Source organism: Nerophis ophidion, linkage group LG07, assembly GCF_033978795.1.
Source record: "Nerophis ophidion isolate RoL-2023_Sa linkage group LG07, RoL_Noph_v1.0, whole genome shotgun sequence".
Classification (NCBI taxonomy): domain Eukaryota; kingdom Metazoa; phylum Chordata; class Actinopteri; order Syngnathiformes; family Syngnathidae; genus Nerophis; species Nerophis ophidion.
The window spans coordinates 54,525,147-54,539,329 of NC_084617.1; the positions used below are offsets into that span (position 1 = coordinate 54,525,147).

Sequence of the window (14,183 nt, forward strand, 5' to 3'; positions counted from 1 at the left end):
CTATTTAATCTCACTAAAACACTAGCAACACAATAGAAAGATAAGGGATTTCCAAGAATTATCCTAGTAAATGTGTCTAAAAACATCTGAATCCGTCCCAATGCAATCGCCTTTTTTTTTAACTTTATTTTTATTTTATTTATTTTTTCTAGTCCTTTCCTATCAATATCATCATCTACGAATCTTTCATCCTCGCTCAAAGGAATGGGGAAATTGTCGTTTTCTCGGTCCGAAAAGCTCTTGCTGCTGGAGGCTCCCATTATAAACAATGTGAGGACGTGAGGAGCCCTCATCCTTGTGACGTCATCGTCTGCGACTTCCGGTAAAGGCGAGGCTTTTTTATCAGCACTAAAAGTTGCAAATTTTATCGTCGATGTTCTCTACTAAATCCTTTCAGCAAATATATGGCAATATCGCGAAATGATCAAGTATGACGCATAGAATCTGCTATCCCCGTTTAAATAAGAAAATCTCATTTCAGTAGGCCTTTAAAGGTTTGAATAAAAAAAACGATTTAATTTTTTTATAAATTATTCAATCAGAAAATATTTTAATTATGGAATAATACGATTACTAACTAATTAAATTAAATTTTACATAATAAATTAAACAGTTAACATTTTGTATTCAATACCAATTCAACTTCATTAATGGCACGTAAATATTTATTTAGAATTTTTTAAAATGTACATGGTACTTCTGTTTTGTATTCCCGTATTGTTTGTTTTTACTTTCAAAACTATTTTTATTTCAAATATGAAATGTTTCTGTTTCTCCAATGTAGGTTTTATGAAGACTTCCATTGAGAATGCCGTTAAACTTGTATGCATATTCCATATTCACGAATGTTAATGTCACGTAAGCCATTTTGTAGTTTTATTCCGAAAATTTCAAAAAATGTGCAACTCACTAATGATGGCAAAGAAAAACTAAAAGGCCATGAAAACTTCTCACATTCTTACAAGACATAATAAAATAAAACCATTTTTAAAGGTTTGTTTGGTTATATTTTAAGTGTTATCCTTCACATGTTTCTTTTGTTTTCTCTTCCATTGTGGTAGTTTTAATACCCTGATTATTGTTTGATAAATTTTGTGAAAAAAATATTAATGTACGTATTTTAGAAAGTTTTATGGAAGCTTTTTTATTTTTTGTTTATATTTTTGCCATTTTGAAAGATGGTGTGTTTTTTTTGTGAGGTTTTTGTACCGCATTCTTAAAATAAAGTACTAGGGGAGGCGTGGTGGAGTGTGCATTGCATGTGTTTTGGCAGTTTGCATGTGTTTTGGACGTTGCAGCACATTTACAACATTGGCTACTGTACAAAAATAATAAAAATGTCAATTCAAGAAACATCAACATGTTTATTTTTTATAGCGACAATGTATTAAATGGTACGAAAACATGTAATGTAAACGCCGTAAAATGTGACCTTCAATGCAAATGAACTGCACACGGCCCGTCAACTGTTCTCATTGAACAATAACTCCATACATCCAGTGTAAGCAAGAAAGATGCTGTGCAGGACAAGGAGACAACTGCACTGGAAAATCTCCATCAAATACAATGTACATAATAGCGAGGCCTCGACGTTCATTATGCAAATACCTCACAGTTGGGCGAGAAACAATAAGCGGGGAAATTCAAAGGCAAACCCTCACACCGAAGGTATTGTCTCGTATTTGCTTGACAACTATAAACTCGCTCACCAGGCCCTTTTTTGCACAACAATGTCTTTGTTCTGCAACAATAATACAGATATAAGGAATTAGACCAGAGCATTGTTTTACTTCCACTACAGCTACCCTGCCTGAGCTGGAAGCCGAGACGCAAAACTATAATTATTTAAAAAAAAAAAAAAAATCTTATTAACGCCATATAGCAATATAATACACCCAGCATGCACACACTGTATGGTCACCTCATGTAGCGATCCCTTCAATATAAAGCCAGCAATCCTAAGCTCAGATCAGGCTAAGTCTATAAATATTTATTGCTATATTTTCCTCCCGTTGTGATTATGTATTTATAGTTTTTCCACAGTGTTTCCGCTGCTAATGCCATGGTGTATTAATTAGGATTCTGTAGGACAAGCTATGACTCAATGATGTATGGAATAATCCCTGAGAAAAATGCAGAGGTACAGAATATTCATTGATATGGTTTATATACTTATATGGGCAGCACGGTGAACAGTGTGTGTGCCTCACAATACGAAGGTCCTGGGTTCGATCCTGGGCTCGGGATATTTGTGGGGTTTGAATGTTCTACCTATGACTGTGTGGGTTCCCTCCGGGTACTCCCACTCTCTCCCACCTCCAAAGACATGCACCTGGGGATAAGCAACACTAAATTCTCCCTCGTGTGTGAATGTGCGTGTGAATGTTGTCCGTCCATCTGTGTTGGCCTTGCGATGAGGTGGCGACTTGTCCAGGGTGTACCCGCCTTCCGTCCGAATGCATTTGAGATTGGCTCCAGCAACCCTGGCGACCCCGAAAGGGACAAGCAGTACAAAAATTGATGGATAGATGTTTTATAAAAACGTTTTAGGCCAGGGATTCATTAACATTGTGGCATTTGTATCTGTGCATTGTAGATTCCTTGGCATTGTTCTGTACAATCACCAAGGCTGTCAGGAAGTAGTATTTACAATAATGTGAGTTGTGCAAATGAGTGCACTTATTGATCGACTGTAATGTTCCCCGCCGGAGTGATCATCCAGGAAAAACAACACTCTGCTGTCCCATTACAAGAATCACAGAGTTAGTCCACGGAAGCCATCAGTGCCTGGACGTCAGGGGCTCCATCTCTATCACCAGATCACGAGGCCGCGGACCTCGACTGAACTCCACTGCTCGGGGAACTACGGTGGACCAGCGGTCTGAAGGAGGACAGAGAGATAATGGATGTCTTTTTAAATCTATCCCAACAGGCACAACACATTAAAACAATGTTGAGAACTTGTTGAATTAGGTCCGTACGTTGAGCAACTCAAACATAATGTTGAAACAACATGCTTTTTGTCGACGTCTAATCAATGTTGGGTCCTGACGTTGATTGGAACATTGGATTTTGATCCTTTCCCAACCAAAATTCAACAACACAAATACATCGTTGAAACAACATACTTTTTGACACCACTGAAATTCCACGAGCATTAACGTGGATCCAACGTTGGACATCAACTAACTCGATGGTAATTTACAAATGCGTCTGTTTTGCAACGTTGTTTCAAAGTCTGTTTTAAAGGACATGTATGTATAATCAACGTTGTATCAATGTCTTGTGCCATCTGGGATATTAGTTACAGTGTGGTGTGGAGTGTGTCTGCACTAAGAATCTCACCTCTCCTCAAGCTATTTACACTCTGTTGAAGCCCATTGGCCTGGCAGGTTTCGTTCTTGCCAGGATCCTCATTGATGATTGCCAGGTTTTGATTCCAGTGGCACCAGTTCACCTCATCCACTCTGTCCAAACATGTGGTGTGGATGTTTATTTCTTCCAATAGCTATGGGCTATTCCACCAAATCAGTGCCATTAGTGTCTCCAGGAAATTGTGTAAAATTAACGGTATTTTTTTTAATCAAGCAAAGTGTCCTGCACATTTATCTGATTTGAACTACCATGAACACTGGAAAAATATAATTTGTCTGTCACCACTTCCTAAAATCTGTGTTTTCAGTTCCACTTATCAGAGACCAACTGAGAGACAGAGCCTCCACAACGTATCCCCAAAATCTTCTACCAGTCAGACATACCTTGAACATCTACCTACGTAGGCGTCCGGGGTCACACCATATTTTCCTCTCGATGTGGAGGAGCAGCGACTTTACTCCGGTTTCATCCCGAAAGACAAAGCTTAAAGTTTCCATGTGCAATAATGTGGCCAGAACTGGTGCTGCAATCATGGTCAAAATTCTGGAGTCCCCTCCAACACTCCATGACTGAGGTTGCCAGATATGCAGCCGAATCGAAATCCTACTCCAAGTAACTTCGAATGGCAATTGACGAGTCCTACGCTGTAGGTTTCTTTTGTTTATGCTTCTTGCAAGATGGTTGACAAAGCAATTATGCCACATTTTACTGATGTTGATTACTCAAAAGTTACACAGCAACATTTTTGTTCTGAGTCGGGACAGATTGTTGGCATTACTCTGCTAAAATGTCTAGTTTGACCGCACGGATCACCATCGAAATAATAATATATGATATATTATATATTGCATAGGCCTACTTTGAAGGCAAGCCAGGGCGAACAGTAAAATTACCGCCACATTTCGTTCAGCATAACTCCATGTTGCATCCAACCTGACGCACTGCATTCTCTTCCATTTTCGCACATCACCATCTTTCATTGCAGAGTGCAATTCTATGAGCCAACCCATGTTACGCATAAACCAGTGACGTGCTGTCAGGGGAGGCAAGTGAGGCAGTGCCTCACCTGCCACCAAGTGGCTTAACCGTGAGATGTTCCAAAACGAAGTAATAGAATAAAAAAAGTTTTAGTATTTCTCTTTTGGTTCATGCTTTCTATGTGATTTCTGTGTGGTTCCTGTATATTTTTGATAATTTTCATGGTCAAAATTGCGGAAATTCCATGTTTCCTGATCAAAACAATGCAGCAGATGAGAAGTGAGGCAGACACAGGCGGTGCCTCCACGGCTACACACAGTGTGTATTGGGCGTGCGTGCGAGGGGGCGCATGCTTGTTGCCACGTGAAAAAGGCAGGTCTTGAGGCAGCAAGTACATCTGCCTCAAGGTAGGGGGGAATATATTGTCAATTTGCAGTTCAGTGCCTCAGCAGTACTCTGACTCGCCACACTGTACCAGAAACTGAAAGTAGCTATGTTAACGTTGGAACGTATTTCCTCAGCACGAGAACGAAATAGGCACTGACACTACCCATATCCACATAGGTATTGTTTGTCAGTCGGATGACACATTGACATATAGGCTAACGGGCATATATTTCCCCCGTTAGCCTACTGTATATGTCGATGTGTCATTGACCGGGCTAGCATGCTAAGCTTCGCTCCTGAGCATTTGTTGCATGAACATACTAGCTTTGTTAGACAAGGTCATACACTGTATTGAACAGTATAGTTTACATACGGAATGTCCATTTCTATTTATTACAAGTAATAGCAAAACGTAAATGCCTTACTTAGCTATCAAGGAAGAAATTAGCAAGTTTGGCGTAAGATTAAAATATCTTCTCAGCCTTCAATCATCTCCATCTTTCAAAGGTATCCCCAATACAAATTATTGTTTTGTTCCTGGCTTTGTCATGAAAAAGTTGATCATCGTAATGACGCCTTTTAGATTTACTAAGGCTTGACATGTTTAGTAACTTTACCAGTGGCAGTTGTTCAACGAAGGTGGCGGTGCATAACTGGCAACCTGGAAGTAACACACTCGCAGACTTTTTATTGTGTCAAACGGTGGAGGGCGAGGCATCAAAATGAAAACAATAACAAGATTTCGGGGCTGTAAATAACATTTTGAAATGAGCATATTCCGTCTGAATTACTGTTATCAGTTATAGAGGTATTCGAAAAGAACATGATTTAATAATGCCTTTTGACATATCAGGGCCATTTTAATGATGACTTGACATGAAATTATAACATATGGCACCTTTAACACACGGCACCTTTAAGTGTCAACATGCTGTAAGTATGAATACCATGTGACTATATTTCATGTATATAAAATCTCAGTTCTGTTACTTAATGCGTGATTTTTGGCTAAAGATCCTTGTCAAAAATTAACATTGCACATTTTGACACTTCTTCAACTCCCGTCCTTGCACGCTACACGGCTACAACGAAGATGACGGGGAGAAGACGCTGTTGAAGGTGAGCCACATAGGTAAGAAGAGATGCTCAGAAAGCTACTTGGAAATGGTTTGTATAACATAATCGATGCAACATTTTGACCAAAGAACCACCATTACATGTTATGTAGACCACAAATTAGTGTTATAAATTTAGACAAAAAAAACATAATATAACCCCTTTAATGCGCCTTATAATCCGGTGCAACTTTTTAATGAAAATAGACCTGAATAGACCAGCTCATCGGCAGTGCGGCTTTTAATCCGATGCGCCCTATAGTCCGAAACATACAGTGCACCAAAGTCAAATGTCTACTGTAGAGGACGCTGGTTCGCCGTAACATACAAAATGAGAGTAATAGAGAAGCTTTCTGGAATTATGGCAAACAAAACAATTTAGTTGAATATCCTGCCTTAAAGCTTTACTAGCTGGACAAAGGCTGAAAATGATGTGCCGCCAGTTGCTAAGCTTGTCGATTATCTGGCTGTCAACTTTCTGGTTCTGGTTCAAAATTGCACATTTTGAGTAGTTCAATATGTTCTGCTTTTTGCACCCTTGAACATACCTAATAGGTTGGTGGTATGGTACAGTCTTGGAAAATGTACAAACCCGTTTCCATATGAGTTGGGAAATTGTGTTAGATGTAAATATAAACGGAATACAATGATTTGCAAATCCTTTTCAACCCATATTCAGTTGAATATGCTACAAAGACAAGATATTTGAAGTTCAAACTGATAAAAAAAATGTTTTTTGCAAATAATCATTAACTTTAGAATTTGATGCCAGCAACACATGACAAAGACGTTGGGAAAGGTGGCAATAAATACTGATAAAGTTGAGAAATAATCATCAAACACTTATTTGGAACATCCCACAGGTGTGCGGGCTAATTGGGAACAGGTGGGTGCCATGATTGGGTATAAAAGCAGCTTCCATGAAATGCTAAGTAATTCACAAAAAAGGATGGGGCGAGGGTCACCAATTTGTAAGCAAATTGTCGAACAGTTTTAGAACAACATCTCTCAACGAGCTATTGCAAGGAATTTAGGGATTTTACTATCTACATTCCGTAAAATCATGAAAAGGTTCAGAGAATCTGGAGAAATCACTGCACGTAAGCGATGACATCATGGACCTTTGTTCCCTCGGGCGGTACTGCATCAAAAACCGACGTCAGTGTGTAAAGGATATCACCAAATAAGCTCAGAAACACTTCAGAAAACCACAGTCAGTAACTACAGTTGGTTGCTACATCTGTAAGTGCAAGTTAAAACACTGCTATGGAAAGCAAAACCCATTTATTAACAACACCAATGAACGCCGCTGGCTTCGCTGAGCTCATCTAAGATGGACTGATGCAAAGTGGAAAGGTGTTCTGTGGTCTGACGAGTCCACATTTCAAATTATATTGGAAACTGTGGACGTGGTGTCCTCCGGAACAAAGAGGAAAATAACCATCCGGATTGTTATAGGCGTAAAGTTCAAAAGCCAGCATCTGTGATGGTATGGGGGTGTATTAGTGCCCAAGGCATGGATAACTTACACATCTGTGAAGGCACTATTAATGCTGAATGGTCCATACAGGTTTTGGAGTAACATATTTTGTCATCCAAGCAACGATGTCATGGACGCCCCTGCTTATTACAGCAAGACAATGCCAAGCCACGTGTTACAACAGCGTGGTTTCGTAGTAAAAGAGTGCGGGTACTTTCCTGACCCGACTGCAGTCCACCTGTCTCCCATCGAAAATGTGTGGCGCATTATGAAGCGTAAATACGACAACAAGACCCCGGACTGTTGAACAACTTAAGCTGTACATCAAGCAAGAATGGTAAAGAATTCCACTTTCAATGCTTCAACAATTAAGTTCCTCAGTTCCCAAACATTTATTGAGTGTTGTTAAAAGTAACGGTGATGTAACACAGTGGTGAACTTGCCCTTTCCCAACTACTTTGGCACATGTTGCAGCCATGAAATTCAAACTTAATTATTATTTGCAAAAAAAAATAAAGTTTATCACTTTGAACATCAAATATTCTGTCTTTGTAGTGCATTCAACTGAATATGGGTTGAAAAGGATTTGCAAATCATTGTATTCCGTTTGTATTTACATCTAACACAATTTCCCAACTCATATGGAAACGGGGTTTGTACAAAAATCTACTTTGGAGTACAAGACACTAAATTTAGTACACAAATTAACAAAAAATACCTAAAGCACCAGCGTCTGTCAGGTGTTCCATTGCAGCTCTTGCCCACGGTCACCATCTCGCCCACTCGGAATGACTTTCGAATGCAAACTGGGAATGAGCGTTCGATGTCCAAGATGGTTGTTGCCCACTTCAAACACACATTATTCATCATTATCCACTGTAGTGGGTGTAATTGGAGTTTAGTCGACACTTATTATTGTAACATAACATTTACAAATAACTGATCCGCCTCAAATTGAGGTTCTATCTGTAAGTATCAGAAACGACTTATACCAAATTATTCTGCATCCCTGTGAATTTCACAATTGATATTTGTTTTTATTTAAAAAGAAACAACTGTCCCAACTGACCTGAAGCTTCCAGATTTTCTTGCTTTCCTTCGACACCTGGCCCACCGTCTCCCCCATCAAGGCGATCAACATGTTGAGCAGCAGCACAAAGGTGAGGATGATGTAAGTTACTAACAGAATGAGGAAAACTGCAGGGTACTGAGCGCTGTGGATCATGTCCAGTTCTCCCATCCCGATGGTCAGCTTGAAGAGGTCCAGTAAGAAGATGCTGAAGGTGTCGGGGTCCCTGCACTTGGGGTATGTCGGGCAGCCTCCTTCACAGTCCGTGCCCGGTGAAGGACACACAGTGAGGAGGGATACCAGAGCTGATGGGAGGTTAGAATAGGTTTTTGAGTTAATCTACCCAGTCACTGGACACTTTGTTAGGAACTGTTAAGTACCTTCCACATATACACTGAATGGTACCAATTTTCAGTACTTTTGTGTGTGTTCTCGTTATAATAAATCTAAATTTGGTTAATAATGAAAATATTTCTTAATTAATATTTATCAGGTGAGCTGATTACAACTGACCAGTTGTTATAGCTCCTTTTTTTACATTTATGAGTCACATTTGCAAGTATTATAATAGTAGACTTTGCATGCAGTTGCACGTAGGGTTGTCTTGATACCAATATTTTGGTGTTGGTACGGGTACCAAAATGTGTTTCGATATTTTTCGATTATTTTCTAAAATAAGGGGTTAAAAATTACATTATTGGGTTTAATTTAACAAAAACATCTTACGGTACATTAAACGTATGTTTTTATCAGGAGTTTTTCCATCCATCCATCTTCTTCCGCTTATCCGAGGTCGGGTCGCGGGGGCAACAGGCTAAGCAGGGAAACCCAGACTTCCCTCTCCCCAGCCACTTCGTCTAGCTCTTCCCGGGGGATCCCGAGGCGTTCCCAGGCCAGCCGGGAGACATAGTCTTCCCAACGTGTCCTGGGTCTTCCCCGTGGCCTTCTACCGTTTGGACGTGCCCTAAACACCTCCCTAGGGAGGCGTTCGGGTGGCATCTTGACCAGATGCCCGAACCACCTCATCTGGCTCCTCTCGATGTGAAGGAGCAGCGGCTTTACTTTGAGTTCCTCCCGGATGGCAGAGCTTCTCACCCTATCGCTAAGGGAGAGCCCCGCCACACGGCGGAGGAAACTCATTTCGGCCGCTTGTACCCGTGATCTTATCCTTTCGGTCATGACCCAAAGCTCATGACCATAGGTGAGGATGGGAACGTAGATCGACCGGTAAATTGAGAGCTTTGCCTTCCGGCTCAGCTCCTTCTTCACCACAACGGACCGGTACAACGTCCGCATTACTGAAGACGCCGCACCGATCCGCCTGTCGATCTCACGATCCACTCTTCCCTCACTCGTGAACAAGACTCCTAGGTACTTGAACTCCTCCACTTGGGGCAGGGTCTCCTCCCCAACCCGGAGATGGCACTCCACCCTTTTCCGGGCGAGAACCATTGACTCGGACTTGGAGGTGCTGATTCTCATTCCGGTCGCTTCACACTCGGCTGCGAACCGATCCAGCGAGAGCTGAAGATCCCAGTCAGATGAAGCCATCAGGACCACATCATCTGCAAAAAGCAGAGACCTAATCCTGCGGTTACCAAACCGGAGCCCCTCAACGCCTTGACTGCGCCTAGAAATTCTGTCCATAAAAGTTATGAACAGAATCGGTGACAAAGGACAGCCTTGGCGGAGTCCAACCCTCACTGGAAATGTGTTCGACTTACTGCCGGCAATGCGGACCAAGCTCTGGCACTGATCGTACAGGGAACGGGCCGCCACAATAAGACAGTCCGATACTCCATACTCTCTGAGCACTCCCCACAGGCCTTCCCGAGGGACACGGTCGAATGCCTTCTCCAAGTCCACAAAGCACATGTAGACTGGTTGGGCAAACTCCCATGCACCCTCAAGAACCCTGCCGAGAGTATAGAGCTGGTCCACAGTTCCACGACCAGGACGAAAACCACACTGTTCCTCCTGAATCCGAGGTTCGACTATCCGACGTAGCCTCCTCTCCAGTACACCTGAATAAACCTTACCGGGAAGGCTGAGGAGTGTGATCCCACGATAGTTGGAACACACCCTCCGGTCCCCCTTCTTAAAGAGAGGAACCACCACCCCGGTCTGCCAATCCAGAGGTACCGCCCCCGATGTCCACGCGATGCTGCAAAGTCTTGTCAACCAAGACAGCCCCACAGCATCCAGAGCCTTAAGGAACTCCGGGCGGATCTCGTCCACCCCTGGGGCCTTGCCACCGAGGAGCTTTTTAACTACCTCAGCCCCAGAAATAGGAGAGTCCACCACAGATTCCCCAGGCACTGCTTCCTCATAGGAAGACGTGTTGGTGGGATTGAGGAGGTCTTCGAAGTATTCCTTCCACCTATCCACAACATCCGCAGTCGAGGTCAGCAGAACACCATCCGCACCATACACGGTGTTGATAGTGCACTGCTTCCCCTTCCTGAGGCGGCGGACGGTGGTCCAGAATCGCTTCGAAGCCGTCCGGAAGTCGTTTTCCATGGCTTCCCCGAACTCTTCCCATGTCCGAGTTTTTGCCTCCGCGAAGCTGCACACCGCTTGGCCTGTCGGTACCCGTCCACTGCCTCCGGAGTCCTATGAGCCAAAAGAACCCGATAGGACTCCTTCTTCAGCTTGACGGCATCCCTCACCGCTGGTGTCCACCAAGGGGTTTTAGGATTGCCGCCCCGACAGGCACCAACTACCTTGCGGCCACAGCTCCGATCTGCCGCCTCGACAATAGAGCTGCGGAACATGGTCCACTCGGACTCAATGTCCAGCACCTCCCTCGTGACATGTTCAAAGTTCTTCCGGAGGTGGGAATTGAAACTTTGTCTGACAGGAGACTCTGCCAGACGTTCCCAGCAGACCCTCACAATGCGTTTGGGCCTCCCAGGTCTGTCCGGCATCCTCCCCCACCATCGCAGCCAACTCACCACCAGGTGGTGATCGGTAGAAAGCTCCGCCCCTCTCTTCACCCGAGTGTCCAAAACATGAGGCCGCAAATCCGATGACACAACTACAAAGTCGATCATGTCCTGGTACCAAGTGCACATATGGACACCCTTATGTTTGAACATGGTGTTTGTTATGGACAAACTGTGACGAGCACAAAAGTCCAATAACAAAACACCACTCGGGTTCAGATCCGGGCGGCCATTCTTCCCAATCACGCCTCTCCAGGTTTCACTGTCGTTGCCAACGTGAGCGTTGAAGTCTCCCAGTAGGACAAGGGAATCACCCGGGTGAGCACTTTCCAGTACTCCCTCGAGTGTTCCCAAAAAGGGTGGGTACTCTGAACTGCTGTTTGGTGCATAAGCACAAACAACAGTCAGGACCCGTCCCCCCACCCGAAGGCGGAGGGAGGCTACCCTTTCGTCCACCGGGTTGAACTCCAACGTACAGGCTTTGAGCCGGGGAGAAACAAGAATTGCCACCCCAGCCCGTCGCCTCTCACTGCCGGCAACGCCAGAGTGGAAGAGGGTCCAATCCCTCTCGAGAGAAGTGGTTCCAGAGCCCTTGCTGTGCGTCGAAGTGAGTCCGACTATATCCAGCCGGAATTTCTCGACTTCGCGCACTAGCTCAGGCTCTTTCCCCCCCAGTGACGTGACGTTCCACGTCCCAAGAGCTAGCTTCTGTAGCCGAGGATCGGACCGCCAAGTGCCCTGCCTTCGGCTGTCGCCCAGCTCACAATGCACCCGACCTCTATGGCCCCTGCTATGGGTGGTGAGCCCATTGGAGGGGTGACCCACGTTGCCTCTTCGGGCTGTGCCCGGCCGGGCCCCATGGGAACAGGCCCGGCCACCAGGCGCTCGCCATCGTGCCCCACCTCCGGGCCTGGCTCCAGAGGGGGGCCCCGGTGACCCGCGTCCGGGCGAGGGAAATCTGGGTCCATGATTTTTCATCTTCATAAAAGGTCTTTGAGCTGCTCTTTGTCTGATCCCTCACCTAGAACCTGTTTGCCTTGGGAGACCCTACCAGGGGGCTTTATGCCCCCGGACAACATAGCTCCTAGGATCATTGGGACACGCAAACTCCTCTACCACGATAAGGTTGCAGCTCAGAGAGGAGGGAGCTTTTCCTATTACAGAAAATAATAACCAAAATCCCATACTATTCCTTTTAATCAGAGGTGTCAAACGTACGGCCCGAGGGCCGGATTACGCCTGCGAACTGGTTTTATCCGGCCAGCGGGATGAGTTTTCCAAGTATAAAAATTAACCTGAAATTTTTGAATGAAAGAAACAGCTGTTCTAAATGTGTCCACTGGACGTCGCAATAGCAATTCTTTGTATCTTTGTAGATGATGCTACATATGTACAAAATAAACCACATGATGTCAGTACATCAGTCGAGGAAAATGATCAAACTACATAAATAACATACTGTAATTTGATTTAGATTTTTTTTTTTATCTTGTTCGATTGAAAATTGACACTAATAAATTATTATTAAGAGAAAATACTTTTTTTTCCATGTTTTTCCTATTGAATTCAGTTTACAAAAAAATAATAACATTTAAGGCGCTGTGGCTTAGCTTTGATTGATTGATTGATTGATTGATTGATTGATTGATACTTTTATTAGCAGATTGCCCAGTTCAGTACATATTCCGTACAATTGACCACTAAATGGTAACACCCCAATAAGTTTTTTAACTTGTTTAAGTCGGGGTTCACGTTAATCAATTCACGGTGAATTATTATTATTTTTTAAATTATTATATTTATATAGCGCTTTTTCCTCAAGTGACCCAAAGCGCTTTACAAAGTGAAACCCAATATCTAAGTTACATTTAAACCAGTGTGGGTGGGACTGGGAGCAGGTGGGTTAAGTGTCTTGCCCAAGGACACAACGGCATTGACTAGGATGGCAGAAGCGGGGATCGAACTTGCAACCCTCAGGTTGCTCTACCAACCGAGCTATACCGCCCCAATGGTAGCTGATGAACATTATCACATAATTTATTCAGAAAATATAAATAACAACAAATAAAGATAAAATACTATTAACCGCAACATGTGTGAAAAAAAAATTGATTTTTCTCCATGTGGCCCCCGATCTAAAATGAGTTTGGCACCCGTGCTTTAAATAATGCATTGTTACAACTCTTACGTTGGCCAACTGTCAGCTTACCTGATGCATATCCAACCATGAAGAGCACATACACCAGCAAGAATCTGAAAAGGTCTTTAAACAGAATCTGAAACGCAAAAGCAATCATGTCTTAGCTGCAGTTGAAAATTGATTAATATAGATCTGTAGATGCAGTCCACCTTTTGGATCATGATGCTGTAGGTGCCAGTGAGCTTTAGGCCTCTGGTGAAGTAAAGCGTGTTCATCCACCCCAGGACCAGAGCAAAGACCATCACAGACACATAGGCTTCAATACCGGATAGGTAGAGAGTGGCCGTGACTATGATCAGTATAGAGTAAATGAAACTGAAAAAGACACATTACATTCATGTTAACACATTCACGAAGGTGTTTGATTTATTTAGCACCCTTTGTTTTAGCCGTGGGTTTAATTAGAGATGTAAAAGTGAAAACACGGCAGGGAGAAGTTCAACTAGACAAGAATCAATTAACGCTGCAGAATTTGCCCCGGGTAAATGTGAGGATAGAGGAAGGTGTAGGAGGTAGCTTGAGACTTACTACAGCAGTTGAAAGGATCCATCAATAAATAACGACTTCACCCCGGGGCACTTCTTCAAAAAGAGGTCCTTAATCTACGATGAGTTGCAGACGCATTTCCATAAAC

General features: G+C 43.3%; 1 protein-coding gene across 1 annotated transcript in view; it reads right to left on the reverse strand.

Moving 5' to 3' along the window:
• Window positions 1-1,344: 1,344 nt before the first annotated feature.
• Window positions 1,345-14,183, reverse strand: part of trpv4 (transient receptor potential cation channel, subfamily V, member 4) — a 43,659-nt gene continuing 30,820 nt past the window's right edge. The window contains exons 11-17 of the mRNA XM_061906519.1: window positions 14,078-14,151; window positions 13,699-13,864; window positions 13,559-13,625; window positions 8,405-8,709; window positions 8,054-8,181; window positions 3,346-3,467; window positions 1,345-2,881 (exon numbers count right to left, since the gene is read on the reverse strand). Of these exons, the coding sequence (XP_061762503.1) occupies window positions 2,781-2,881; window positions 3,346-3,467; window positions 8,054-8,181; window positions 8,405-8,709; window positions 13,559-13,625; window positions 13,699-13,864; window positions 14,078-14,151 (963 nt within the window). The 3' untranslated portion in view covers window positions 1,345-2,780. The remainder of the gene's footprint in view (window positions 2,882-3,345; window positions 3,468-8,053; window positions 8,182-8,404; window positions 8,710-13,558; window positions 13,626-13,698; window positions 13,865-14,077; window positions 14,152-14,183) is intronic.